Here is a 26,099-nt window from a genome sequence, read left to right as displayed (position 1 = left end):
ATATACCATTTAAAAAAGTAGTTTTGCCCGGAAGAGTCAAATGTGGTGGCCCGGAAGGGGAAATAGTGGTGGCTCATGGCTGCCGGAAGAGAAAAAAGCTAATATGTGGCCCGGAAGGGGAAATAGTGGTGGCTCATGGCCGCCTGCCTTCCCCCGCTCCTATTGCCGGTCACTCCCTTAAAGTGAATTCTGCGTATAAAAAAATTTTATATTTTGAAAAAGAAATTACTTTATTTAAATAAAATTGAATTTTTTTGTGCAATATGACATTTTTTTTTATTCAGTCAAGTTTTTAGTTTAGGCGTATCATGTGTAGACCTATAAGGTCAATCAGATTCTACCCGTCCTTGTTTAATGACGAAATAGAAAACTTCTAAACTATCCCTAACACCCGAGCCGAGAGTTCAGTAACTCCGCTTCTTCCACAGAGCACACAGCTTACCAGCTTACGTAGATATTTTTCCGGTCCAAGTAATTGTTGCGTATTTTTTTTTTGTTATCGAAGGAATAACTACTTTTTAAAGGATTTGTAAGGATAATCGATGTCCATTTATGTCGTCTTCCTGTAATTCTTTTCTTGGATTTTGCGAATCCAAATGAAATGAAAACCTCAAGACATATAGAAATTAATAAATAGATGTAGAAATTAATAAATATCAAGGAGTAGTTGAACTATATACGAAAAGTGGGTCTGTCCTAGTGAACAAATTTTGCCCGGTAATTTCCTAGTATACGATTTTTGGACCCCCCCCCCTCCTATCAATTTTGTACATGACCAGATAAGCATTTATTTAGCATTATTTAGGGTTAGGTTAGGTTAAGACACTTTCTGGGCCGAGCGCTGCGGCCACGGGTTAGGTTAGTTAAGACACTTTCTGGGCCGAGCGCTGCGGCTAGGATGGGCTAGGGGGCCGAGCGCTGCGGCCACGTGTTAGGTTAGTTAAGACACTTTCTGGGCCGAGCGCTGCGGCTAGGATGGGCTAGGGGGCCGAGCGCTGCGGCCACGTGTTAGGTTAGTTAAGACACTTTCTGGGCCGAGCGCTGCGGCTAGGATGGGCTAGGGGGCCGAGCGCTGCGGCCACGGGTTAGGTTAGTTAAGACACTTTCTGGGCCGAGCGCTGCGGCTAGGATGGGCTAGGGGCCGAGCGCTGCGGCCACGGGTTAGGTTAAGTTGAGACACTTTCTGGTTAAGTTAAGTTGAGACACTTTCTGTAAGATCCATGTACAAAATTGATGGGGGGGGGGTAGTCCAAAAATCGTTCTCTAGGAATATACCCGGAAAGTCCCTGTGTTGTATAAAATAGTTCAAATAGGTGAATCTAGCTCAACTACAGCTCGTTTTCTCTAAATTTCCAAATACTTTTTAGGCGATGTTTTACAACTCTTATAAAGATCTGTCAGCTACTGGGTGGAGCCGCAAGGTATTTTTACGTTACTGGTTGCGAAATATTTGTGAAAATAAAATTTTATGAACATTTTTCTGATCTCATATTTTATATTATTATTTTTATTTTTTCTTTAAATTTATTTATAAAATTAAATTATAGTGGGGACACAACCAGTAAAATGATGCTCGATGTTGCAAGATCAAATGTTGAAAACGTGATCAAGGTAACTAAAAAAAACTTTAGAAAATTACCATAATTTATTATTTTAAAAGAAATTATTTTATTTTTTATATTTCAGGCGGAAGTACAAAAGTTAAGAAATGCTTGAAGTATTTTGAAGTTTTGACAAACTTTGAAAACCTAGACCTGTGATTTCTATTTCGTACAAATAAAAATATGTGACTGAAGCAGGATATAGTTGTTCAGTTCAACACTACTTGCTCTAAAGGCTGTCCTCCTCCATATACTTCAATTACTCATTGGGTAAACCTTTATTTCCCCCTCCTCCATATACTTCAATTACTCATTGGGTAAACCTTTATTTCCCCCTCCTCCATATACTTCAATTACTCATTGGGTAAACTTTTATTTCCCCCTCCTCCATATACTTCAATTACTCATTGGGTAAACCTTAATTTCCCCCTTAAACTAATCTGTATAGATGTGAGGAAAATATTTCTATCCTTCCTTTCAACTGCCTTCTTTTTGACTGCTGTTTAAATCCGCAAATTATGTTTACGGTAAATTATCAATTTGTAATCAGGAAAACAAGAATATTTTCCCAAGTTTTTCTCAAAAATATTTAAAGTGAGCGGATTGGAGGACAGAGGATCACTGGAAATTACGTTGACAGTCCCTTAAACCTTGAGAAGTTTGCCACAATAGACCTGTTTATCTGCCTCTCAAATTAACAAATATTTCAGATAATTATAAAATAAATATGGTAGAGGAGTCGGCTAGTGTTCTTACACCTCCGGGGAAAAAGATGAAACAAGCCAGACTTCCCTTCGCTCCAGTTAACAAACAGTCAAGTAAGTTTCTTCAAAAAAATATAAAAAATCACTCATTTTATTTTATCAGTTTTGTGCTCAAATATAAGACATTTGGACATAATGACTTTACAAAATCCCTGAATGATGTAAATATCTCCGTCTTTTCTTTGACAAAGTTTAAAAGGGCACAATTTTGAAACTAGAATTTAAAACGTTGAATGTCCCTTTAAAAGCAATATATTTAAATGGTGTTCTGTTTTCCTTGTATCTACTAGGAAATCCTAATGCCGATACTTAAGTGTAAGATAGTAAAAATATGGAATGCTTGATCTCGATATTAACTGTGGCAATTTTTAAATTTTATGGCAAAGTATTTAAATTTAAAGCCACTATTGCTTGGGTTCCGACCATGGGATATCCACGAGTAAATAATTTAATCCTTCAACAAAGGATACGAGTAAAATTATTGTTTCAAGGATTAACAATTCAAAAGTTTTTATCCTTGCCCTTGAACAGTGTATTTGTTCAGCTGAAGGTGAAGAAGTGCAAAGGAAGAGAAAACTCTCAGATGCTGCAGCCGCTACTCCGGAACCAAAGGAACAAAAAAAAACAAAAAAAACCAATTATTTTAATAACCAGTGTTAAGCTGAAGTAAAGTTGTCTGTTTTTAGTTTTAAATTTACCAGAAGAAATTCTGAGTAAAAGCATTTTTCAAAGTGTCTTTATTACACACATAATTAATAAGAAAGCTCCAGGGTTTCAGATATGTAAAATTTCTTAAGAAAAAAATCAGGGCACATTATTCGAGTTTAACAAGTTACAACTTACCAAAACTTTAGTTTAGAGACTTCATCAAAAACCTTTGTTCTGCTTTAAACTGGTTATAATAGTATTAAGATTGTTTTTATTGAATCTATAAATTTTAAATAGAAATTTCTGTTTGTCTGGGTTTTGAACCCCCTGGATCTATTTTCTTCTAGTTTTGATTGCAAAACTCGTTAAACCACTGGAATATTCTTAGCTTGGTTTACACGGGAAATTTCGTTTCCACGCAGAATTGGGTTGCAAGGCTAGATCTGAAAAATATAAAAATTCAAAATTGATCTTTAACTTATGTTTTTCGATATTTAGACGAGTAAAATAGAAAAACTGGTTGAGTATGAGGAAGTTGGCGCAGAATATGTAAAAGGAAAACAATTCATTCTTATTTTGATTAAAATTAAAAACATAATTGATTGAAACCTTCTAAATATAGATCAATGTTTCATCTTATTTTGAAAACTACTTTATAGTGAGTAAATCCTTTAAATGTTTCTAAAATACACAGTACACATACTACTTTATAGTGAGTAAATCCTTTATATGTTTCTAAAATACACAGTACACATAATACTTTGTATTGAGTAAATCCTTTAAATGTTTCTAAAATACACAGTACACATAATACTTTGTATTGAGTAAATCCTTTCAATGTTTTTAAATAGCCTTAAAATGTCAAAATTATCCTGCATTGTTGCATTATTTATTAATTAATGGATTGTTTGTATCTAGACTCTACCCTGGAGAATAATAGTAAATCTAAATCTGAATCCAAGGTTGGAGAACTCAAGGAAAATGGTAAGCTAGGAGGGGTGTACTGTAGATAGTAGTATGTTTCATTAGCACCAGTTTATTCTAAAATAATGTTTCCAAACTTTTCCTGTATAATTCTTTTCTCTCTTCTCAAGTTCTTCGGATTATTTTCATTCTTAAAATAAGTTAATCACCATTCATAAATTAACTAATTCAGACTTGTATTCTTTTGAATGAAATTTCTTCTTTCACTTTAAAAAGAGTTTTCGAAGATATTATTAATCATGGTTTTATTACTACTGTAGTGTGCAAGAGAACTGTAAAAGATAAGAAAGCTAAACCTGAAGTTGAAGTTGTACAGTTAGATGAGGATTCTGTTCAGGTATGTACACTGTACAGTATAAACAAGACTGTATTTAAGTACAGTATTGCATTGTAAAGTGTACGCTGTATAGTTCAAAATCTTAGATTTAAAATAAAACTCAAAATCAAGAAACTACTTCATTATAAGAGAAATGAATAAAACAACTTATCTTTTTTTGAATGAGCTTCATAATACATTTCGAAATAATGTTTTTCTTGGAGCAGTTGCTAAAGACTAAGATTAATTAAAGGGCATCTGAATAATCTACTTTTTTTTAAAAGATATATGTTTGTATAGGAGCGTCCTGAGACTATGAAAGGTCGAGTGAAGTTAGCGTTCAAGAAGAATGGGAAAAAGGAAAAGAAGAATTCTGAGGTTTGTATTATTATTATTATTAAAAAACACTTCTGGGGATGTTCTGGTGCCCAAGGAAGTCACACCCATCAGTACTTCCCCTCACGATACGTGTGCAACCATTTCTGGGGTCGTCTGTTTGTTAATTGCTTAGGGGATGTCCTAATTTAAACCCTGGATATAAGCGCACCGGGTGTAGGGATTTTCGGGAACCTGAGTAAGCCAAATCCTCAGGTTGACATTCACCAACCCACCCACCCCCTCTTGGGACACAGGCCCAGTGTTGAGGGTAGTTTATTTCTGTGTAAAATCGTTTCCAATCGCAATTTCAATAAAATTTATTAAGGAAATATATTGGTCTGGCAACTAATCTTCTTTTTAAATATTACTTTGTTCAATTATTACTCCCCTGTATTTGATAAATTGATATAATTTCTCACCTCACAGATGTTGGGTTCGAATCATCCATCTCTCTACTATAGTATGTATGTCACGAGCCCGGTTTAGCAGTTTCAGTCTCCCACATCCATCCTGTCCCAGGTATCGTCTCAGGATGTAATTGTTGGCCTTCCCCGGGTACTGCTGTATATAGTTAACTGGTCCAGCCTTCTTTCTCTCCTCATTCGTTGCTGGGCATTCGAGTATCATGTGCGCTTCATTTAGCCTAACATCTGGGCCATTTGCACTACATACTGGACACAACTTCCACTGGTTTCCATACTTATTTATCATATAATTTCCTAGTTGAAGATTGCCAGACCTGGCCATGTTTATGATTTTACTCAGCCTAGAGTGATTTACATGATCCTGCAGTTAGAACCATTCTCGAGGTTGTGGTTGAGATTGGAGTGAACTGTGTTCACGCTTGGCATCTAGGACGTTTTTAATGGCCATATCGTTAAATTTCTCATGCAGCTGCTTAAGATTTAGATCTGAGATGTTGGCCTCAATAGCCTCTTCAATTTCCTTGATGTCCCTGGCCCACTCATCCTCCTCTGGGTTCTCCATTGCTTCCTTGAGACATTCAGTAAGAATAGGATCTTGTTTCTTGTTAATCGCCCTCCAATAATATCTGGCCTTTCTCAACCAGATTCTATACTTCATGGGCATGAGTCCTACCTCTGTCCATGTGGATACTTTCGAGGTTGACCTGGGAACCTGCAGTATGAAGTTTCCAATTCCACCTGGATCTTTTCCAGAGCCTCTGTTGTTCTTTTGCAACTCTTGACCTGTCCAACTCTGCTCTAGTTAGGCTCATGATTGAATGGGCATACCTGCGCCGACGACACTTCATCTTTTTCCCTGTTTAAAATACACCTGCCTCGCAGTTGAATGTTGACTCCTAGGTATTTAGCAACTAAGGAATCTTCCAGTGTATCCTCCGAGTCCCCAATTCTCTATTTCTTACCCTGATCCCCTGTGGTGAGGACAAAAGATTTACTTACTGACAGACCCATATTCATACTTGTACAGAACTGGTTTAGTTGCCCTAGTAAGTAGCACATTCCTCTGATTGGAGTTTTGGACATCATTATCAAATCATCTGTGAAGAATAGTCCGGTCAAATGCACTCCACCAATTTCGATCCATAATTTTGTCTCTTCCAACCGGATCCCTAGTCCAGCAATAAATAATGCAAATAACAATGGTGATAGGGCACATCCTTGCTTAACTCCACATGTAAACCAGACCGGGGCAGACAAACCTCGGCTTAACTTAATTACAGCGTTATCATTATAATACGTTGACTGCACCATCCTGTAACACTTTGCCCCCAAATCCGCTGCACTCTAGTTCCTTATAGAGTCACAATCTATTGAGTCGTATGCCTTCTGGAGGTCACAGAATGCTACTGATATCCTGTACTTCCGTTTCTTAGCTTTCCTTACTGCAGCCAACAAAAGGAATGTACAATCTGTGTTTGACCTCCCTGGTCTGAATCCATATTGAATCTCCAAACAGGTTTTCTCTCTCACAAATCTTCAACATTCTATGGTTGAGTGTTTTGGTGATTACACTTAATTTTAAGCTGGAGACTATTATTGGTCGCTTATTTGAGGTTTTAAGTGATGCTTCTTTCTTGTCTACAAGTGACAAGTATTCAGGCACTCAGGCGTCTCTCCTGACTCCAGGCACTCATTAACCAACTCATTTAGCCTCTTATTAAATAGTTCTGACGCATTTTTATATAATCTGGTTGGTATCTCATCTACACCTGGTGCTCTCTTTCCTTGTGGCTATTTACCAGGTTTTGAATAAATCTTTCTGATATTGGAGCACACACTTCCGATTCAAGCTTTGTGCCATTATGATCTTTCCTAATCCACTCTCCGTGGTCCTCATGATGCACTGCATAAGCTGTTATGACCAGCTGCTCTCCTTTGAAGTCAAAGATTTCTGTCCCCTATTTATTTTTCCAAGTTCAAGTAGAACTACTACTTTTATCTGGAACTCTGATGACAAATCTACAAGTATTCAAGTAAGTATAAGTATCAGCTTCCTGTTTGTCACTAATTGTCCATCCGCATCCTCTACTGAACTCAAAGACGACATTTGTTTCATTACCTTCTTCAGCAAGGCCCAGAACTGTTCAGATTTTAGTAAAGTTTTCATCCTTAACTCATTCCGCCTCTTCATTTTATCATCTAGACTCTGAGCCCTGCATTTGTCGGACATGTCATGCAATTGCATTAATTTCTCACTCAGTTTTTGTTCCTCCTCTTCGTTCCAGATTGCGCCGGCCAATCTCCGTGCCGCTTTAGATATTGTTAATCTCTTGGTCGACTTTTCCAACCACTTTTGCCTGTCCTTAAGTTTTTTCAGGGACTTGCTGATCTTGACTTTTTTCCTCTTTTTCTCCCTTTGTCTAGGTTTACCAAAAATCTTCAGTCCTGCCTTTCTAATTACCTTTTACTTCTTGTTTAACTAATTTAAATTTTAAATAATTATTCGGAATTAAAAATAAAACATCATTAACTTGAAACATTTTTGACCTCATATATTAAAAACCTTTAATCCCTGGAAAAAAAACGGGATTTGAAGGATTTAAAGAATTTTTTTCCATGAAAATATACAAACCTTGTAACATCATCAAGTTGAGTCCAGTTCAACTCTCCTAATTTCCTAACTCTTCATCTGTTTGTAGAAGAAGGCGGATACTGACTCTGATATTGAGCTCCTGACTGGAGATGAGAGGGAGGGGGATGGTGAGGATACAAGCATGACGGAGGACTGGGCTAAGTTCCACCAACAAGAGATGGAGAAGGTAATCAATTTAAAACAAGAGTGTCCCATTGAGTTTGCAGTATTTTTAATGGATGTTTAATGGCGCCTAAAGCTTTCCCGATTATTCATGATTTGATTTGATTTGTTTTGGAGTATTTTTAAGGAATAAAAATCTACAGTACACTCAGCAGTACATAATTTCTAAATCCTTCCCCTGTTCCCCTGAAGTACCTGCATTAAATACCCCCTTATATCAATTCCCCACTAATGTTCTGTGATGTGTTAAAAAAAGCAAAAAAATTCTCTTTGGTTAAGAATTTAGATTTTTTATAACCCTTCAACCTAAGTTTTAGTAACTTCTCGAAACCCTGTTCAAAAGCAAGTAAAGATTAAAAATAGGATTAAGGTGTTAACTTTTTTTAGATTTAAGTTTTAAACTGCAAACGTTTCTGTAAAGAAATTGGTGCTTTAAAAAATATGACATTGAAGTCAGAAGTGATGTGAATTTATGTTTTTCGTTTTATTATTTTTAATAAATCCATGTTTAGAATCCTGGAGAGGGCCACACAAATAAAATAGAGAGTTTAGTTACACCTAAAGATGAGAAGAAACACAAGAAACCTAAACCAGTGTCGGAATCCACCAAATCTGAGGAGAAACCCAACCTGGAGCCGGAACCCACCAAACCTGAAACAGTCACCGAACTCAAAACCCCCAAGGGAACTAAATCCTCAAACAATGGAGCAAAGACTCCCAAATCTGACTCCAAGACTGCACCCAAAGCTAATCCATTGGCTAAATTCTTGGTTAAAATGAAACCCGGAACAATTCCTTCTAAATCTAAGGTATTTTACTTAAAGGAAACTAAGAATGGAAACTAATTTTAACAATCGAGAAATTAATCGCCATTGAAATTTTTTTTTTCTAATCCATCAAATGCTTGCAGAAAACTGAGACTGCTGCAACCAATGATGATGAAATTGAGATTATTGAAGTGAAAGAAGATGTTGAGAAGGAGAAAAAGGTTCTTGAAAAAGGAGACAAAAAATCAGCGAAGATCATGAAACAAAAAGCCCCGAAGAACAGCGTAGACGAGAAGGTAGAATAGAAAAAAAATACTCATGCACTCCTTTTCAAATTTATGATTGAAATTATTATTTAGGTTGAAGAAATAAAAACTGACGATTCAAAGCCTGATGAGTTCGAGACTAATGAATCTATGAGTGATGAGTCCAAAACTATTGAATCCAAAATTGATGATTCTACAATTGAGAAACTTAAGATTGATGATGACGTTGTTGCGGTTAATACATCTGCAAACATTGCTTTAGTATCAACTCCTGTGAACAAGAAGGTGCAAGGACTGAAAACTCCTGGCGGCCAGGGAACCCCTGAAACTCCTGCAAGTATACGGTGAGATTTTAGGGTATTTGCAATTGTTAGAATTTATGTTCTTATGCTCTTCCAAGTTTCATCTAAAAAGCATTTCGCATGTCATCCTGTGTATAAGTATTAAGTATCTGCATTCTGATAATATATTATGAGAAATTAAGATGAGAACACATACAGATTCTTTGATGATTGTTTTTTGTTTTGTTTTCCTGTCACGTTTTTCAATATTTCCACCAAGATGGATTTTATTGTAATGATTTTTTTTTCAAAATTGATCAGAATTGATTGAAGATTGTTGCAGGGCAAAGAAGATAGCGCTGACTAAAATCCGAGTAAAGATTATGGAACTAAACATGGATATGGAGGAGGCAGTCAAAGAGGATGATGTTTTTAACTCCAGTGGTGGGTTATATGGTTAATAATGGGGTTTCGAAAGAGAATGGGTCTTGGGTGGTAAATGACATTTAAAGAAATATATACCAAGTTCTGAAAAATATAGTATAAATATTTATTAAGGCTCACGAGTTAAAGCAGAAAATACAGAGCTTAGAAGCTGATCTGGAGAAACTTCAGGAAAATTCATGTAATGCAATAGTTTTCTGTTAATTTCCTCAATGTCTAGAGAAACCACATTTGTAAATAATCATTTTTTAGCAAGGCATATAAGGATTTCTTGTTCATTGTTAAGACAAACTTTAAAAGATAATTTAAATTACTTCTGTAGTGCTTTTGCTGTTATTTACTCCAACCCTTGATTGAATTATTTTGATAAATATCTGGATTTACTAGAAGGACGAACCTGGTACTCCTTTAAGCAAGGTGGATTCCACTCCAGGTAATACAAGGCTTTAGAGGATTCCCTAAAACCAAAAACTTCAGAACTAAAAGGAGAAAAGCTAATATCTAATGATATAATTCAGAATTTAGGGGAAGGGGGGGGTGATTTTTTGATGATAAAAAGGAAAATTTGGACATTAAAAGGCAAGTTTCTTCATTCTTTTTGTTACTTTTTACCCAAAAATTCATATATTTTCCCTAATTCAGCGGAAAAAAACTTTAAACAATTGTTCCCATTCCTCTCAAAGATGTATCACTAGTGTGGAATTAAAAATAATTTTCAAGGGGGGGGGGATTATTTTTCGAGGAAATATACACCCTGTAATATTTTAAAAATATATTATTTTGCTAAACTGAGAGGAGAAAAATGTTCTCCCAATATCGAACCCTTTTTTAATATTTAATTTCAATTGAGTTTCTAAATTATCTAAATTTTTCCCATTAAAGGGTTTTTTACTTGATTTCAAAAATTATTTTTGGGCCTAAACTGGAAACCTAAGTTGAAACTGTATCTACTCCAGGATATATGGGTACACAAGATCAGTTATTACTCCTATTTCAGGATCTGTAGATACTCCTACTTCAGGACCTGTAGGTACTCCCACTTCAGGATCTGTAGGTACTCCTACTCCAGGACCTCTAGGTACTCCTACTTTAGGATCTGTAGGTACTCCTACTTCCGGATCTGTAGGGACTCCATTCACAACTCCAGCTCTCAAATCTAAGAGTGCTAAAAAGGTAATTGATTCATTTCTGCAAGAAAACTTTGTATGCGGGAGAAATAAATCTTAATTTCTCAAATTTTTTTCTCCGAACTCCATACCTACCAACGAGAAAATAAATTTAACATGCCTTGAAATGAAATATAATCATGACAAGAAACTAACGAACCCTGCGACCAAAATTAATGAATTTCAAGAAGTTGTTAATGTACCTAAGTGCTCGTGTGTGCGGGTTTAAGTTAGTAAGATGTGGTTCAAATTAATCGACATAGTTTAACTTCTTCTTGTGATTCATTAAATTTATTCTCCGATCTAGGTTATGACCTCTGGAGAAGAAGTAACCCCTTCCAGTCTTAGGAAGCTGACCCCTAAGCAGCTGGCCCTGCAGGAGAAGAGAAGGAAGAAGGCCGAGGAGGACAAGGAGGAGAAGGAGAAGAAGAGACTGGCGCTGAAAGCTCAAAAGGAAAAGGAAAGACTGGAAAAGGAGGAAGAAAAATCGAAAGAAAAGCGTAGGAAGGAAATTGAACGAATTGATAAGGAACTACAGAGAAAGGAAAAAGAGCGTGAGAAGGAAAAGGAAAAGAAGGAGAAGGAGGTAGAAAGGTTGAAGAAGAAGGAGGAGAAGGAGGCGGAGCAGAAGAAAAAAGACGAGGAGAAGACCAAGGCGGAGGAGGCGGAGGCAGAGAGAAAGAAAAAGGCAGCTCAAGCTTTTAAAGGATTTTTTGTGAAAAAGGATGCTGTTAAGGTAATTTTAAGAAATTGATATAAATGATAATGCTACTAAGGACAACAGGAACAACAATAACGATAACTAGTAACGATAACAATGAGTAATATGATTTTAAAATATAATAACTTCAGGAGGTAAAACCTACTGACGAAGAGAAAATGGAAGAAGTGACGGAGAACATTTTCAATCCTTTCCAGATCAAAAAGAATATGAGATTAGCACCACTAGTCAGGTAACCGGAATCGAGGAGTCTCAGGGTTTTAGGCAGGGAGTTCATCTAGAGGTTTTCTGGCAGGTGTAAGACTGAATATGTGGAAAATTCCATTAAATAAAGGGCTTTTTGTTTTCTCCCAGATAAATCCTAGATGAACCACATGGGTCTCTGGGTTCCAGAGTTTAAGGAATCTAATGGTACCGGGATTATAGGAGTCTCAGAGTTCTGGGGATTTAGGGTACTATGGTTCAATGGTTCTAAGGGTACTATGGTTCAATGGTTCTTAGGGTACTGTGGTTCAAGGGGTCTTGGGGTACTGTGGTTCAAGGGGTCTTGGGGTACTGTGGTTCAAGGGGTCTTGTGGCACTGTGGTTCAAGGGTTCTTAGGGTACTGTGGTTCAAGGAATCTTGGGGTACTATGGTTCAAGGGGTATTAAGGTACTTGGGTACGTACCAGATTTTAGGGTTCAAGGGGTTTCAATGGTCAAGGATTATCAGAGAACTAGGATTCAAGGGGTTTCTGGGTTCAATGTATTATACCAGGGCTTAAGAAGTCTTAAGGTTCAAGCAATTTCATGGTACTTGGGCCTTAGGAGTCTCATGGTACCAGGACTCAAGTGGTCTTAGAGTACTAGGGTTCAAGGGGTCTCAGGGTACTAGGGTTCATGGGGTCTGGGCCTTTGGAGGGACCAGAAATGAAGGAGGTTTGGGGTTCAAGGGGTCTCAGGGTACCACGGTTAAAGGGTTCTCAGGGTACCAGGGTTCAAGAAATCGCCTTTATCAGACTCTATAAACATTATGTTCGCTGTCATCTCGAGTTTGCATCCTGTGTCTGGAATCCATGGACGAAAGCAGATTGTGATGTTTTAGAAAGAGTACAAATGAGAGCATTCTTCTTTGTGTCTGGATTAAAGGGATCAACATATGAAGAAAAACTCAAGGAGCTGAATCTTCAAACACTTGAGAATAGAAGAAAAAGAGCAGGCATGATTCAAACTTTTAAGATAGTCAATGGATTTGACAATGTTGACAAGAACACCTGGTTTAAATTTGTTAGTTTGAGAGAACAAGTCACAAGGTTAAATCAAGACAGTCTTAATCTTGTTAATCCTGTTGCTAAACTGGAGATAAGGAAGAATTTTTTCTCGCACAGATTTATTTACCTATGGAATGCTTTACCCTATGATGTTAAACATGCAAAAAATACAATCCAGTTTAAACAACTGTATGCTAAGAATCATTGAGAATGGAGTGGTTGCTGATTTAAGAAAAAATAAAGCTACATCTGATCTATAGCAGACCACACATGAAGAAATCAAGATATTCTCAACATTCCTATTTGGAAGATGGAGAATTACTTCACAAGTATCAGAGTAACGTGGTTCAAGGGGTCCTAGGATTTTCCTAGTCTCAGGATACCAGGTTTAAAGGGAACTAAGGGTACTTATTTTCCATGAATATATCTTAACACGTTGAACAAACTTGACAATTCTTAATTTAAATGTTTTCTTAGGAATGATACAGTCGCAGCCATGGGAAGAATTGATAGTCTCGAAGAACCAGTTGGTCCTGATGGTCTTTATGTTAAGCTTCTCAGGTATTTTAAAATTTTATTTTTGAATTTAAGGCCTGATTTTATTTTTATTTATTGAGTGATAAATGTAATGTTTTTTGGTGGGGATACTAAGGATAAAATATTGTTGTGTAGGGAAGGAAAGGATTAAATATTGTTGTGTAGGGAAGGAAAGGATAAAATATTGTTGTGTAGGGATGGAAAGGATAAAATATTGTTGTGTAGGGATGGAAAGGATTAAATAGTGTTGTGTAGGGAAGGAAAGGATAAAATATTGTTGTGTAGGGATGGAAAGGATTAAATAGTGTTGTGTAGGGAAGGAAAGGATAAAATATTGTTGTGTAGGGATGGAAAGGATAAAATATTGTTGTGTAGGGAAGGAAAGGATAAAATATTGTTGTGTTGGGATGGAAAGGATAAAATATTGTTGTGTAGGGAAGGAAAGGATAAAATATTGTTGTGTAGGGAAGGAAAGGATAAAATATTGTTGTGTAGGGAAGGAAAGGATAAAATATTGTTGTGTAGGGAAGGAAAGGATAAAATATTGTTGTGCAGGGAACGAAAGGATAAAATATTGTTGTGTAGGGATGGAAAGCATACCCCTGGGAAGCAAGGGAAGACCTGGCCCTGGGAGAAGGTTGAGGAGGATACAGATATCGAGATAGTCGAGGAGGAGGAAGAAGAGGATTTGGAGGTAAACTTAACATCTTAACATCTAAAACTAAACCCAACATGTATCCCCCAGACCGCTTTCACGGTGGAGCGCTACGGGCTACAGCTGCTTCTTTCAGTATATTAAGGAAGGACATCTATCTAGGATCTCTTTATAAACTGGAAGAAAGAAGATTTCTTATTTCTTATTTCTTATAAATTTAAAAACTGAGAATTCTTTTATCTCCAATTGATTTTACTCATACCGTCCTATCCTTTATTAAGTAAATTCTACCCGTAGGTTAATCCTTCCCAGTTAACTTAATCTAACCCAACCTTAGGTTATTGAACCCATCTTAACCTATCTTGGCCAAACTATTAAATGTTTTGTGAACTCGGATGTCTTTTAGAAAAAATTTGGTGTGCAAAAAAATGAAGTGATCAGTTTTAATTTGCTGCAATGAACCCTTGAATGAAGATCAATCGATCAATGTTATTGTCATCAATTATCATTGTTATTATCATTTATTGTTATACTTTTTCCCTCCATTTATCAACATTATTATTTTTATTTTTTATCAATGTTATTATTTCAATTTATACGTCAATATATCAGCATTAATTATATATATATATATATATATATATATATATATATATATCTCTAGTAGTTGTTTGTTTGAATGTCCAATCAGAATTCAGGAACCCCTTAACTGAGTTGCGTAAATTTTTATTGGGAAGCTCCGTAATCTAGGGAATGTTATTAGCTTAGTTAAAAGTTCTTAGTTGAATAAGTTGACTATTATAAGAGAAAATAAAGTTATCAATGATGTTACTTTAGAATATGGATGAGGGAGTGATGATACTGCAGAGTAGAGTAGGGAAGAATCCACGAGCTAAACTAATCCAGTTCCATGAGAACCAGCGTCCAGCTTACTGGGGTACCTGGAGTAAACAGTCCTCCGCTGTTACAGGACGAAAACCATTCGGTAGAGATACACAGGTTCGGTTTACAGAACTATTCATTAACAACAGGGGTAATATTTTCTTGAAGAAAAAAAGGGGGGCATAACACGTATTACTCTCCGGGAAATTTAAACAGTGTATAAACATAACTTAGCATTGTCCTAGGAGGCTGATTTTTTGCATGCGAGCTTAAAATTATGTATAATACGTGCATTTTTGGTTTTGAACGGATCTGAGCAAGAGTGCGCGCGCACGCGCGCTTTTTGTGAAAAAAATACGACTTTTTTGACAGTAAATCAATCTTAACTTCAAACATTTATCCTGGTACTCTTGAAAAAATATGCGCTCAAAAAATTCACCTCCAAAGCCTTAAATGTCCGCGCGCGCGCGCAATAAAAGAAAATATGTTTGAATACTTATTTGCTAAGTTTGGTCTAAGTCAGAATAAAAGTATCATGAGATACATCAAATTATAGCAAAATTTGGACAAGGAATTCATCTCCGAGGTCAAAATAGACATTGGAGCCTTCTGACCGGCGCTCTATTAGCCGGCAGTTACATTATGGGTCAACTTATCTCAAATTTTACATGTTGTATGTCGATTTATAGGTAATTGGGCACGAGGAATTCATTTTCTGAGGTCAACATAAATATTATAGCACTCTGACCGGCGCGCTAGTAGCCGGCAGTTTCATTTTGAGTTATCTTAGCACAGATTTTACATGTTGTAGGAGGCTGATTTTTGTTAGGTTAGAATAAAACTAGCATGACATAATACAAACTTTAGCAAAATTGGGACAAGGATTACATCTCCGAGGTCAAAATAGACATTGGAGCCTTTTGACCGGCGCGCTAGTTGGCAACCATTACATTATGGGTCATTTTAGCACAGATTTTACATGTTATATGTCGATTGGGCACGAGGAGTTAATTTCTTGGGTAAAAACTTTGGTAAGACCACATTGAACGACGCGCTAGCAGCCTGCAGCCACCTTCTGGGTCATCCTGTCATATTTTTTCATAGTTTGTTCAGGTTGTATATCAGGGTTTAGGTATAAGACCAGAGGAATCCATCTACGTGGAGTAAATCTGAACTAGCATTGGTTTATGCAACAAAAATCTATGACATACCAAAAAACATCTTCAAACTGATATGTTACCATATTTTAAGAATCTTGGTCACAAGAATCTAAAAAGAAACCATAAGAAACAATGCATGTTTGAAATGGAAAATGTCTTTATTTGCTACTTGTTCAAACCAGTAAATGTGATAACCTTTATCTGTAAAGAACATTCGACATGTCTAAATGTTTCTGTAAAATGTGTTCAGTGTAAACATTGAATCGAAGTGTACCTTCAGATAAGTAGGATTTAGGATGGAGGAACCTGAACATCCTGGTACACGTTTAAAATTTTTTGAGGATACTGCTTTTTTGGGAACGTAAATAATCTTAAGGATTACAAGCATTCAAGTTTCAGTTCAATTTTTTTCTTGTATCAAAGTTGAATGTGGTATATATGTAATAAAACATCTGTGGTCTGTTAGATTATTAAAAAAAAACCATGGTGTTCCTCCATCCTAAATCCTACTTATCTGAAGATGCGAGCGAGCTCATCAGAGTCCTCATACTTCATTTTTTACCTAAGAAATAGAACCCTTGTGTCTAGTACCCTAGAATCAACATACTACATGTAAAACATATGACAGGATGACCCAGAAGGTGACTGCTGGCTGCTAGCGCGTCGATCAGAGTAGTCTTACAAAAGTTTTTACCCAGGAAATGAACTCCTCGTGCCCAATTACCCAAAAATCGACATAAAATCTGTGCTAAGATGACCCATAATGTAATGGTTAGCTACTAGCGCGCCGGTAAGAATGCTCCCATATTTATTTTGACCTCAGAAAAGATTCCTTCTTCCCAATTACATATAAATCGACTATACAACAGGTAAAATTTGTGCTAAGATGACCCATAATGAAACTACATGCTACCAGCGCGCCGGTTAGAATGCTCTAATATTTTTTTTGAACCCAGAAATGAATTCCTGGTGCCCAATTACCTATAAATCGACATACAACATGTAAAATATGTGCTAAGATTACCCATTATGTAATTGCCGGCTACTAGCGCGCCGGTCAGAATGCTCCAATATTTATGTTGACCCCAGAAATGAATTCCTCGTGCCCAATTACCTATAAATCGACATACAACATGTAAAATCTCAGCTAAGTTGACCCATAATGTCTATTTTGGCCTCGGAAATGAATTCCTTGTCCCAATTTTGCTATAGTTTGATGTATCTCATGATACTTTTATTCTGACTTAGACCAAACTTAGCAAATATGTATTCAAAGATATTTTCTTTTATTGCGCGCGCGCGGACATTTAAGGCTTTGAAGGTGAATTTTTTGAGCGCATATTTTTAAGATTATCAGGATAAATGTTCAAGTGCAATTAATGAAGTTAAGATTGATTTACTGTCAAAAAAGTCGTATTTTTTCACAAAAAGCGCGCTTGCGCGCGCACTTTTGCTCAGATCCGTTCAAAACCAAAAAATGCATGTAATATACATAAGTTTAAGCTCGCATGCAAAAAATCAGCCTCCTGAACAATGCTAAGTTATGTTTATACACTGTTTAAATTTTCCGGAGAGTAATACGTGTTATGCCCCCCCCCCTTATTTATTTGTTTTTCCGTGTTAAGAATTTAAGTTAAGAATTTTCTCAATGATTTGGAGAAAATAAAAGTATCCATAAAGTTAAGTGGGGAAATATTTCCAGTTGATTCCAGTTGATAAATGATTTTAAATTTTTTAAATTTTTTAATTTTCCTTGAAAAATATTTGCCAATTGAAAGAAACATGGTTGCTGCCAAAAATATGGAAATCCAATGAAATAATTATCTACTACTTCGTCTTTCTTATTTACAATTTTGGGTGATAAAGCTGATCAACGTTTATTATCCAGGTGTTTGATTATGAGTATGACAGTGACGAGGATTGGGAGGATGAGGGTGAGGGTGAATCTCTGAGTGATGCGGAGGATGAGAAGGAAGAGGAAGACGATTATGAGGTAAAAACCGATTAAAGGAACTGTAGTGAATACTTGAATATTTATGAAATACGTTTTGTGTTCTAACAAATAAAATGTTTCAAATAAATGTTTCAGGTTGACAATGAGTTCTTTGTTCCTCATGGCTACTTGTCCGATGAGGAGGAGGATAAGGACGAGGATGAGATCTTCAATCCAGAGAAGGAGAAGGTAGGGAAGATTTTTGAGACGTGGGAGGGGGGGGTTGAATATCAAGTCCTCAGACTTATTTTAAAAATTACAAAAAATGAATGCAAAAAACTTTTTTTCAGATAATAAGAAATAAGATTGTGTTACAAAATATTTAACTGTTTAACCATTTTTCCTGTACGGTTTTTATTCAATACAAATCAATTCATTGCACCTTCATCTTTTATTTCTTTTTTAAAAGTTATTGGTCGGCGATTATATTAATACACTGATGACAACTTATTATAAATAATGCTTTGATCCCTAACAAGCATTTTTTTAATTAAAAGTTTACAAGTAAACAAGGATATTGACAATTTCTCTCTGATTACATGTTTCTGTCACTGTTCTTTTTTAGATTGGCACAAGCAATAAAATTTGAAATCGAAAGTCGTATTCACATTATTGATATATACGACGACGACTGTACATTTTGACATTATGATTTGTCACTTTTTTACTCATTTCCATCTTAGCATATTATTTTTTTTATTTTTTATTCTAGCTAATTAAATATTTGATTTAACCAGGAGAAACTGAAGCTGAAGGAGAAAGAGTTCCAAGCTGATTACAAGAAGAAAACCCAGCAGCTTAAACCAAGGTATAGAGGGGAGTTTTAACAACCCCCCAGAAAAGAAATCAAAGACCCTAGAGGAGGGGAAGGGAAGGGAAAGGAAAAAGGAATCTTTTCTGATTTTTCTGATTGAATCTTTTCTCGCCATGGTCGGATGGTTCTGCCTTTACATTAGTGTTGCTTGTCTTCAAGTAACCACTAATCAGGGTCGGATACGTTACTTTTTTACGAAGCAATATTAATCTAATCTATGCTCAAAATATAAAAAAAATAGCCTAATTTTGTTCAATATGGTTCAAGACTATATAACTTGTCAACTACAAAGTGGTTGATATTGTTACGGAACAGGTGACTTCCCGCGGCGGCCTGGGGGGTCCACATTGTGGTCTTTTACAGATTACATTTCCTTATGTTCCTTAACGTAACTTGAAATTATAATTCAGATTGTGGGGTTGTTACTGGGAAGAGGATACTATGGAGGAAAAAGATACCAACGCTGCGGCTCAACAACTAGTTAAAATTCTATCAGGTATTTAAACTTTTCGATGAGAATATAAACGAAAAGAATTGAACCTGAACAGGTATTTAAACTTTTCGAGGAGAATATAACGAAAAGAATTGAACCTGCAGCCTTAGGCAATCACTGCATTCCGTGATATCTTGCCAGGGTTTCATTAGATTATTTGAATTTTTACTGAGACACGCGTTTTGTGTTTCTCTTAATGCTGACTCGAATTTATATAATTCCTTGTTAACATTCTGTGTAATAGATCCATTTGGATTCAAAAAACCAAATAAAAAAAGAAAAAAGTGTAAGTCGGATTAGTAATTATCTACAGAGTGCCAGCAAACTTTTTGACATTTTTTGTTTACATTGAAGAAAATCTTTTCAGGGTATGCCGCTATCACATGTTGTAACAACAACCTGCCAATTGCAACCTCCTTCAGTCAGCCTCAAGCCAGTCCTCAGCCTCTGGCGGAGGATGGAGGAGACCAGACCAGGAGTGGGAAGGGAAAGAACAAGGTATCCAAGGTGTTCCCCGAGGATGCGCTGTTTGACCTGGTCCGCCTCCTTCACATCAACTCCAACAACAAGATCTTCTTGGCCAAGGAGTTCATCGAGTTCTGGAATAAGAAGTGTGGAGGTATTTAACAAAAATGCAACATTTATGAAACTATCGACTTGAAACCTCTTGATTTTCTAAAACAAAAAACGGATCTGACAGATCGATAATTCGCAAATAGTAAATACTTGAAATTAAGTTGATGCTGGCGGAGTAGATGATGTTGATGGTACTCCTAGTACTCCAACTACTCTTAGTACATCAAGCACTCCTAGTGCTCCTAGTATAATATAGATATTTTTGTAGTCGATGCTGGTGGAGTGGATGATGTGGGAGGTACTCCAAGTACTCCTGCTACCCAACTGATATCTAAGAGAAGGATAGTTGATAAGATCCAGGAGATAGCTGAATATAAGAAGCTGAAGGGTAGGACAGGCAGGTTCTGGTTGGTTAAAGAAGAGATTAGGAACAAGGTAGTTATAAATTAAATTATAAATTAAAAACATGAAATTCCTCTCATGTTGTTAATGTGTTGTTTAACCTAATACATTAAGCATTGGTTTGTATTAGACATCCAACTCTATAAAAGTTCACACCGTTTCTTAAAATTTATATTGCCAATATTATCATTTTGATGAACTTTGTTAAATCTTTAGATACAAATAAAAATAAGAGACAAAACTTGTCTTATTATGTGCACTTTTTTATTTTTCTCTTCCAAATCCCTCCCTGAAATATATATTTTGAGTGGATTGAAGTACAAGTCGGATTATCGACGAATAATGGTTGGCTTCAGTTACTATTATCATTATCATCATTATGAAATCAATATTTACTTTGTGTCAGGTTGGATTAGAGCAGACTGAAACCAATACCTGGAATTATATCCTGGAACAACCGAATGCTAAATCATCAGCACCATCTGAAGATGTAGCATCAAGTCGTCCTTCCTCGCCCGTACAGTCCAGGATAAACTCACCCAACCCCGCCTCACTCATCACCAAGTTCACCAAGGTTCTCACCGAGGAGGAGAGAGCTCAAAACCTATCTAGAGCAAACCTAACTCCACCTAGTGCCAAGCGCAGAAAACTGACTCCGTCCAGTGTCGGTCAACTGAGTGAAAACCCGAACCAGTCCAAGAATACGCCGGTCAATATGATAACAGTAAAGCGAGCCCAAGGATCTAAACCTGTAAACAGGATTCAACCAAGAAAGACTCCCAATACTATTAAGACGACTCTAGGTAAATCTCCTCTTTGTGTCAAAAGCTTTGCTTTAGAGACTCCGCCTAAAGCTGCAGCTCCTGCTGCTCAGAACAAGTTTGCTTCTGCTGCTCCAATCGCCTTTAGAAAAGCTCCAAAGCCAAAGGCTGGAGCCCAACCCGTTACAACTGTGACCGGAGCTTTTAGTCAGCTGAAAAACCTGCAAGGTATTAAAAAAATCTTTATAAAATTTCAGAATTGTAATTTGTACATTTCATGATATATTTTCTTTATTCATTGGAATCCAAAAATAATTAATTGATTGTCATCTTTTTTCTTTAATAGTGAAATGTTGTTTTGTAACTAAGCTAATTTTCTTAAATGTGCCAATGTGCCATGAACAAAATTCTCTACGATATTTCTTAATAAATACAAATTAGAAAGATTTAAACAAATATTCTACAGTGTTCTTGTTGTACCACTGCATCTGTGTGTATAGGCATTGAACACACCAACTCCAGATTATGAATATGGATTCCATATTCATAACAATAAAGAATAACAAAAAAAGTTTGATTACGGATAAATTATAGTGGCATCATAAATGTCGAAGTTTGACATTTTTGTAATTTATTAAAATTTAAAGTTATGTATATTGTAGGTGTGACTGTGACCTCTGTAGGTAAACCTGGAGATGATGATGATTGTATCACCCTGGACTAATCCACATTTATAGAATACGGGAATCCCAAAAAACATGAGTCGCTTTAAGAAATCAAGATATATCTCAAACAATTATATGTTTTGAGGGTTTTATTAAGAGGCCCTCAATCTACCACAAGTTGAAAGACACTAGATATTAAAGGGAGTGAACGGCAATTAAACTGAGAATGTAGTATTGTGGAGAAATATTTTAGGAATCATTTGAGGCTTATGAGACGTTTTTACTGTGCATATTAATTTGTTTCGCAAATTCAATCTTTAAATCTTTAAGATCCTCATAGATTGTTAATTTGTGAGGGATGATATTGAGAATCGCGTTTTAAAATATTATTCAACAACAACGATTAGAAATGTAGCAAAAATACTACAGTCGACTTAATAGTTGATTAGGAATAGCAATAAGTAATCATTTTCAGTTATTGGTTTCTTTAATGTCTGATGGTTCTCAAAAAAGTTTCTGTAGATATCCTGGAATTATTATTGAAAAGAAGACATTGGAAGAATTTGAAGAAATTTGCGAACAAATTCACATATAAATAACTGATTCTAACAATGATTTGATGGGGAAAATATCAATTGAGAAATATGTTCCAAACCATCATAATTAGTATACTGAAGATTTTTAAAACATTTTTTTTAATGTAATTTAATGATTTAAAAAAACTCGCGGAAGTTTTGAGCTCAAAGTTAGTAATTATACATCATTAAAACGTTTTATATGTCTCAAATAAATCCTATAAATTACATTGTCGGTCACTCCCTTTAAGTTTTGATACATTTTTTTATTAACAAAGGCAGACCACATTTTTTTAATCCCCAAACTTATCTACTTCCTGTAGACCTAGAAAAGAACTTTGTACAAAGAACTTGTAAATAGAATATGAATATTTAAGTCGCTAAAATGTATAAGCAAAACTCTTCCTGAAAGCATTTTAAAATTGTAAATGATCGTTCCCAGTTTTCCAGAAAACCCTGTCCGTTTAGTTTTATATTATTTGTATGCTTCAGATTGAATAAATACGATAAGTTCAAATTGTACTTTTTTACGTGAGAAATGGCGGATTTCCAAATGAAATACGTGTTCAGAAATATTCAGAAGTTTATGTGTTCTTGCTGAGAAGAGAAGTCGATAAGAAGACTAAGAAAAACAACAGATATTTAACAATTGACATTTTTTCAGACATTATTTTCAATTTTGCTAATGGGCCTGATGGGTTCACCCGTTTTTAACATTTATCAAATGAAATATATAATATATATCAAATATGTATATAAAAAAAGAATTTCACATAAAATCTAAAAGGGATATACAGGGTGTCCCACGAATCATGACAGTTGGTGAATAGTTTTGAATGCTTTTTCCATATTCTGTTTTAGATATTAAGGACTTTTTGCAGTTTATTTATTTTAGAAATTTTCACTCAAATATATTTTAACACACTTTACCCTTATCCATCTTATTCTATCTTTAAGTAGGATTTATTGTGAAAAAATCAGCACAGGAACTATACTCAAGTTTATGATTGCCAATCGGGCATGGAAATTTCAGGATGAGTAGGATACTATTTCTTGTTATGATAAGTGGTAAACACTTCTGCTCCTCCCTCTTCAAGTTCTATCTTGTTTATCTCGGTGATCTTGGACAACCTCTCAACCCTCTGCACCTCCCTCTTCAAGTTCTATCTTGTTTATCTAGGTGATCTTGGACAACCTCTCAACCCTCTGCACCTCCCTCTTCAAGTTCTATCTTGTTTATCTCGGTGATCTTGGACAACCTCTCAACCCTCTGCTCCTCCCTCTTCAAGTTCTATCTTGTTTATCTCGGTGATCTTGGACAACCTCTCAACCCTCTGCAGAGCTCCGGAAACGTGAGAGCAGAAAGAGTACTTTGCATTGGTGTCATGATTGTCATTGGCTTACAAGAAGTCGAGAACAAAAAGCTCATTTTCAGCAAAAAAAACTTACCAATTTTTCCAAGTTTTGTGGGGTTTTAAAAAAAGTATTTAAAAATCATAATATTGGATAATATTAATTTTGTTCTCGAAAATTTTTCTTTGAAAAATCTTAAATTTAAGAACGTTCCCGATTTTTTGGAGGGCAGGGGGCAACTATGGATGATCATTTTAGGAAAGTAAAAAGAAGTCTACAAATAAGAATTAAGATGACGGATAAAGGTTTTTGAGATTTTTATGATATAGAAAGTTAAGGGTTTTTAAAAAACCGCTGAATTAAAATCGTAATTATTTCTAAAAAAATAAATAATCTGAAAACACATTTTGGAAAAAAATTTTAAAAAATTCCTAAAACCTTAAATCAAAACTATCATTGTTAAATTTGAAAGTTTCAGACGAGAGTCTCTTGATACATTTCATAAACAATATAATCCATATTTTAATATGTACTTGTTCTGCTTTATCCATTTTGTGAACGAATTTACAAAGTTTAATTAAAGTCTTTATTCCAATTACATGATAAATATTGAAACTCTAACCAGTACATAAATAATGCCACGTTTTAATGAAAATAATATCTATGTATTTTTAAAATTAATAAAATTAAACTCTTTTATATTACAAATCACAAAAATAATTTCTAAATTACAAATAAATAAGATTTATTAGCTTCCGAAGATCTTTTACTTTGTTATACTTATAAATGATAAAGAAGAATCTTGAACCTGAAGAGAAATACAAGCTAAGTAGCGGGTGGATTCAAGATCAGTATAAGGATGTTTAAAGGTGGATATAATGTGATTTAAAAGTGACCCTCTCTGCAAAGAGGACAATGTCCGATTTACAACGGTAACCTTCAAAACTTAGTCTGATCTAGTATTAATAATATTATACATGTTTCTGCAAGCTATTTTTCATTTGTGGTTTCCCTGCAAAAGTGACTTGTACATTTCATGCGTATAAAAATATACTGGTGAAAATTCACACAAATTAACATTTTCTTCTACAGGTTTAATCAGATGAAGGTTTAAAGAGTAATGAAGAGTAAATAAACACTTGGAGTCCCCTTAAGGTAGGTGACAAAGGAATGTTTGAATTGAAAGACAAATCCACTTATAATGAATATTAAATTCTAATAACATCATAATTCGAATTATATTAAGTTTCATTTCTTCTACAGTAGTCACAAGACAACTGTGGAATGTTTTCTTTCTTCTTTATCTGAGTAAGGGGTTTGTACTTGGGTCTAAAGTTACCCTCTAATAATAGAGTGACATGATCGATTCACAACGGTACACTTGAGATCTTAGCATGATCAAGAATGAATAGGATATCCAAATTTTAAGCTTTAAAAAACAATTGTTTGAATTATGGTTTCTTACAAAAGCGACTTGAAGATTTCAGCAATAGAAACAGCGTGGAGAAAAATCCTTAAAGATAAAAAGACAAATCATTCTGCGGTTGAAGAGCAAGCAAATTAAATTTTGGTCGATAAGTATACAAAATGGGTAGATAAGTAGACAAAATGGGTAGATAAGTAGACAAAATAGGTAGATAAGTAGACAAAATAGGTAGATAAGTAGACAAAATAGGTAGATAAGTAGACAAAATAGGTAGATAAGTAGACAAAATAGGTAGATAAATATACAAAATAGGTAGATAAGAAGACACAATAGGTAGATAAGTATACAAAATAGGTAGATAAGTAGACAAAATAGGTAGATAAGTAGACAAAATAGGTAATGTCGTACTGGGCGGCAACTGGGATAATTTTACTGGTTGGTAAAATTCTCCGCCGACTCCGGGTACTCCTCTTGCTCTGGGGTCAGGGTAAAATTCAGTCCTTGTGCAGATTCCGGAGCCGAACCTGAGCTCTTAGTTCCTGGTGCAACCTGTCTTATTAAACTACAACTAGAAAATGTTCTTAGGGATTGAATTCTCTCCATGTTTCTTGTCAGCTTACTCATTCTCATCTAAACGCAGTACAGACAGACAGATAGATAGACAGAGAAACAGATAGACACATACACATCTAGATAAACAGAGAGACTGATAGGATATATAAACAGTTAAATAAAAAGATAGATACACTGACATGCAGATAGATATACAGATGGATAGACAGATATCTAGACATATAGCTAGACAGATAGATAGATAGATAGATAGACAGATAGCTAGACAGTTAGCTAGACAGATAGTTAGACAGATAGACAGATAGATATACACATTCTCAAATGAACACTTCTGGGATCTCGAAAATTATAAATGAATTTTGATTGTCAATTGAAACGTTAATCAATCTAATATTATTTAGAATGCAG

General features: G+C 35.4%; 2 protein-coding genes across 4 annotated transcripts in view; both read left to right on the top strand.

Annotated features, from left to right (window-relative positions):
* The window catches only part of LOC111707883 (uncharacterized), a 15,365-nt gene extending 13,055 nt beyond the window's left edge, over window positions 1–2,310 (top strand). The window contains exons 23-26 of one of the 3 annotated variants that reach the window (XR_002766548.1): window positions 1,368–1,421; window positions 1,548–1,611; window positions 1,687–1,871; window positions 2,197–2,310. Coding sequence is in view for 1 of the 3 variants with exons in the window: in XM_023481065.1 (XP_023336833.1) it covers window positions 1,368–1,421; window positions 1,548–1,611; window positions 1,687–1,716 (148 nt within the window). In the remaining 2 variants the exon portion in view is untranslated. Of the gene's footprint in view, window positions 1–1,367; window positions 1,422–1,547; window positions 1,612–1,686 lie in introns of all 3 variants that reach the window. The other 2 variants (XR_002766547.1, XM_023481065.1) reach the window with 2 other exon arrangements.
* Window positions 2,311–6,978: 4,668 nt separating this feature from the next.
* Window positions 6,979–22,856, top strand: LOC111707889 (chromatin assembly factor 1 subunit A-B). The gene is made up of 21 exons (XM_023481072.1): window positions 6,979–7,149; window positions 7,816–7,935; window positions 8,444–8,740; window positions 8,842–8,994; window positions 9,058–9,308; window positions 9,589–9,689; window positions 10,687–10,862; window positions 11,163–11,591; window positions 11,708–11,808; window positions 13,304–13,387; window positions 13,949–14,057; window positions 14,856–15,017; window positions 17,949–18,053; window positions 18,150–18,242; window positions 18,791–18,861; window positions 19,278–19,363; window positions 19,728–19,979; window positions 20,205–20,371; window positions 20,745–21,327; window positions 21,762–21,992; window positions 22,591–22,856. Exons 1-20 carry the CDS (start codon window positions 6,979–6,981, stop codon window positions 21,821–21,823), a joined length of 3,573 nt encoding a protein of 1,190 aa, XP_023336840.1. The 3' UTR covers window positions 21,824–21,992; window positions 22,591–22,856.
* Window positions 22,857–26,099: the final 3,243 nt, after the last annotated feature.

Source organism: Eurytemora carolleeae, unplaced genomic scaffold (assembly GCF_000591075.1).
Source record: "Eurytemora carolleeae unplaced genomic scaffold, Eaff_2.0 scaffold801, whole genome shotgun sequence".
Classification (NCBI taxonomy): Eukaryota; Metazoa; Arthropoda; class Copepoda; order Calanoida; family Temoridae; genus Eurytemora; species Eurytemora carolleeae.
The sequence above is the reverse complement of the archived record's forward strand: the minus strand, read 5'-3'. Positions and strand labels throughout refer to the sequence as shown.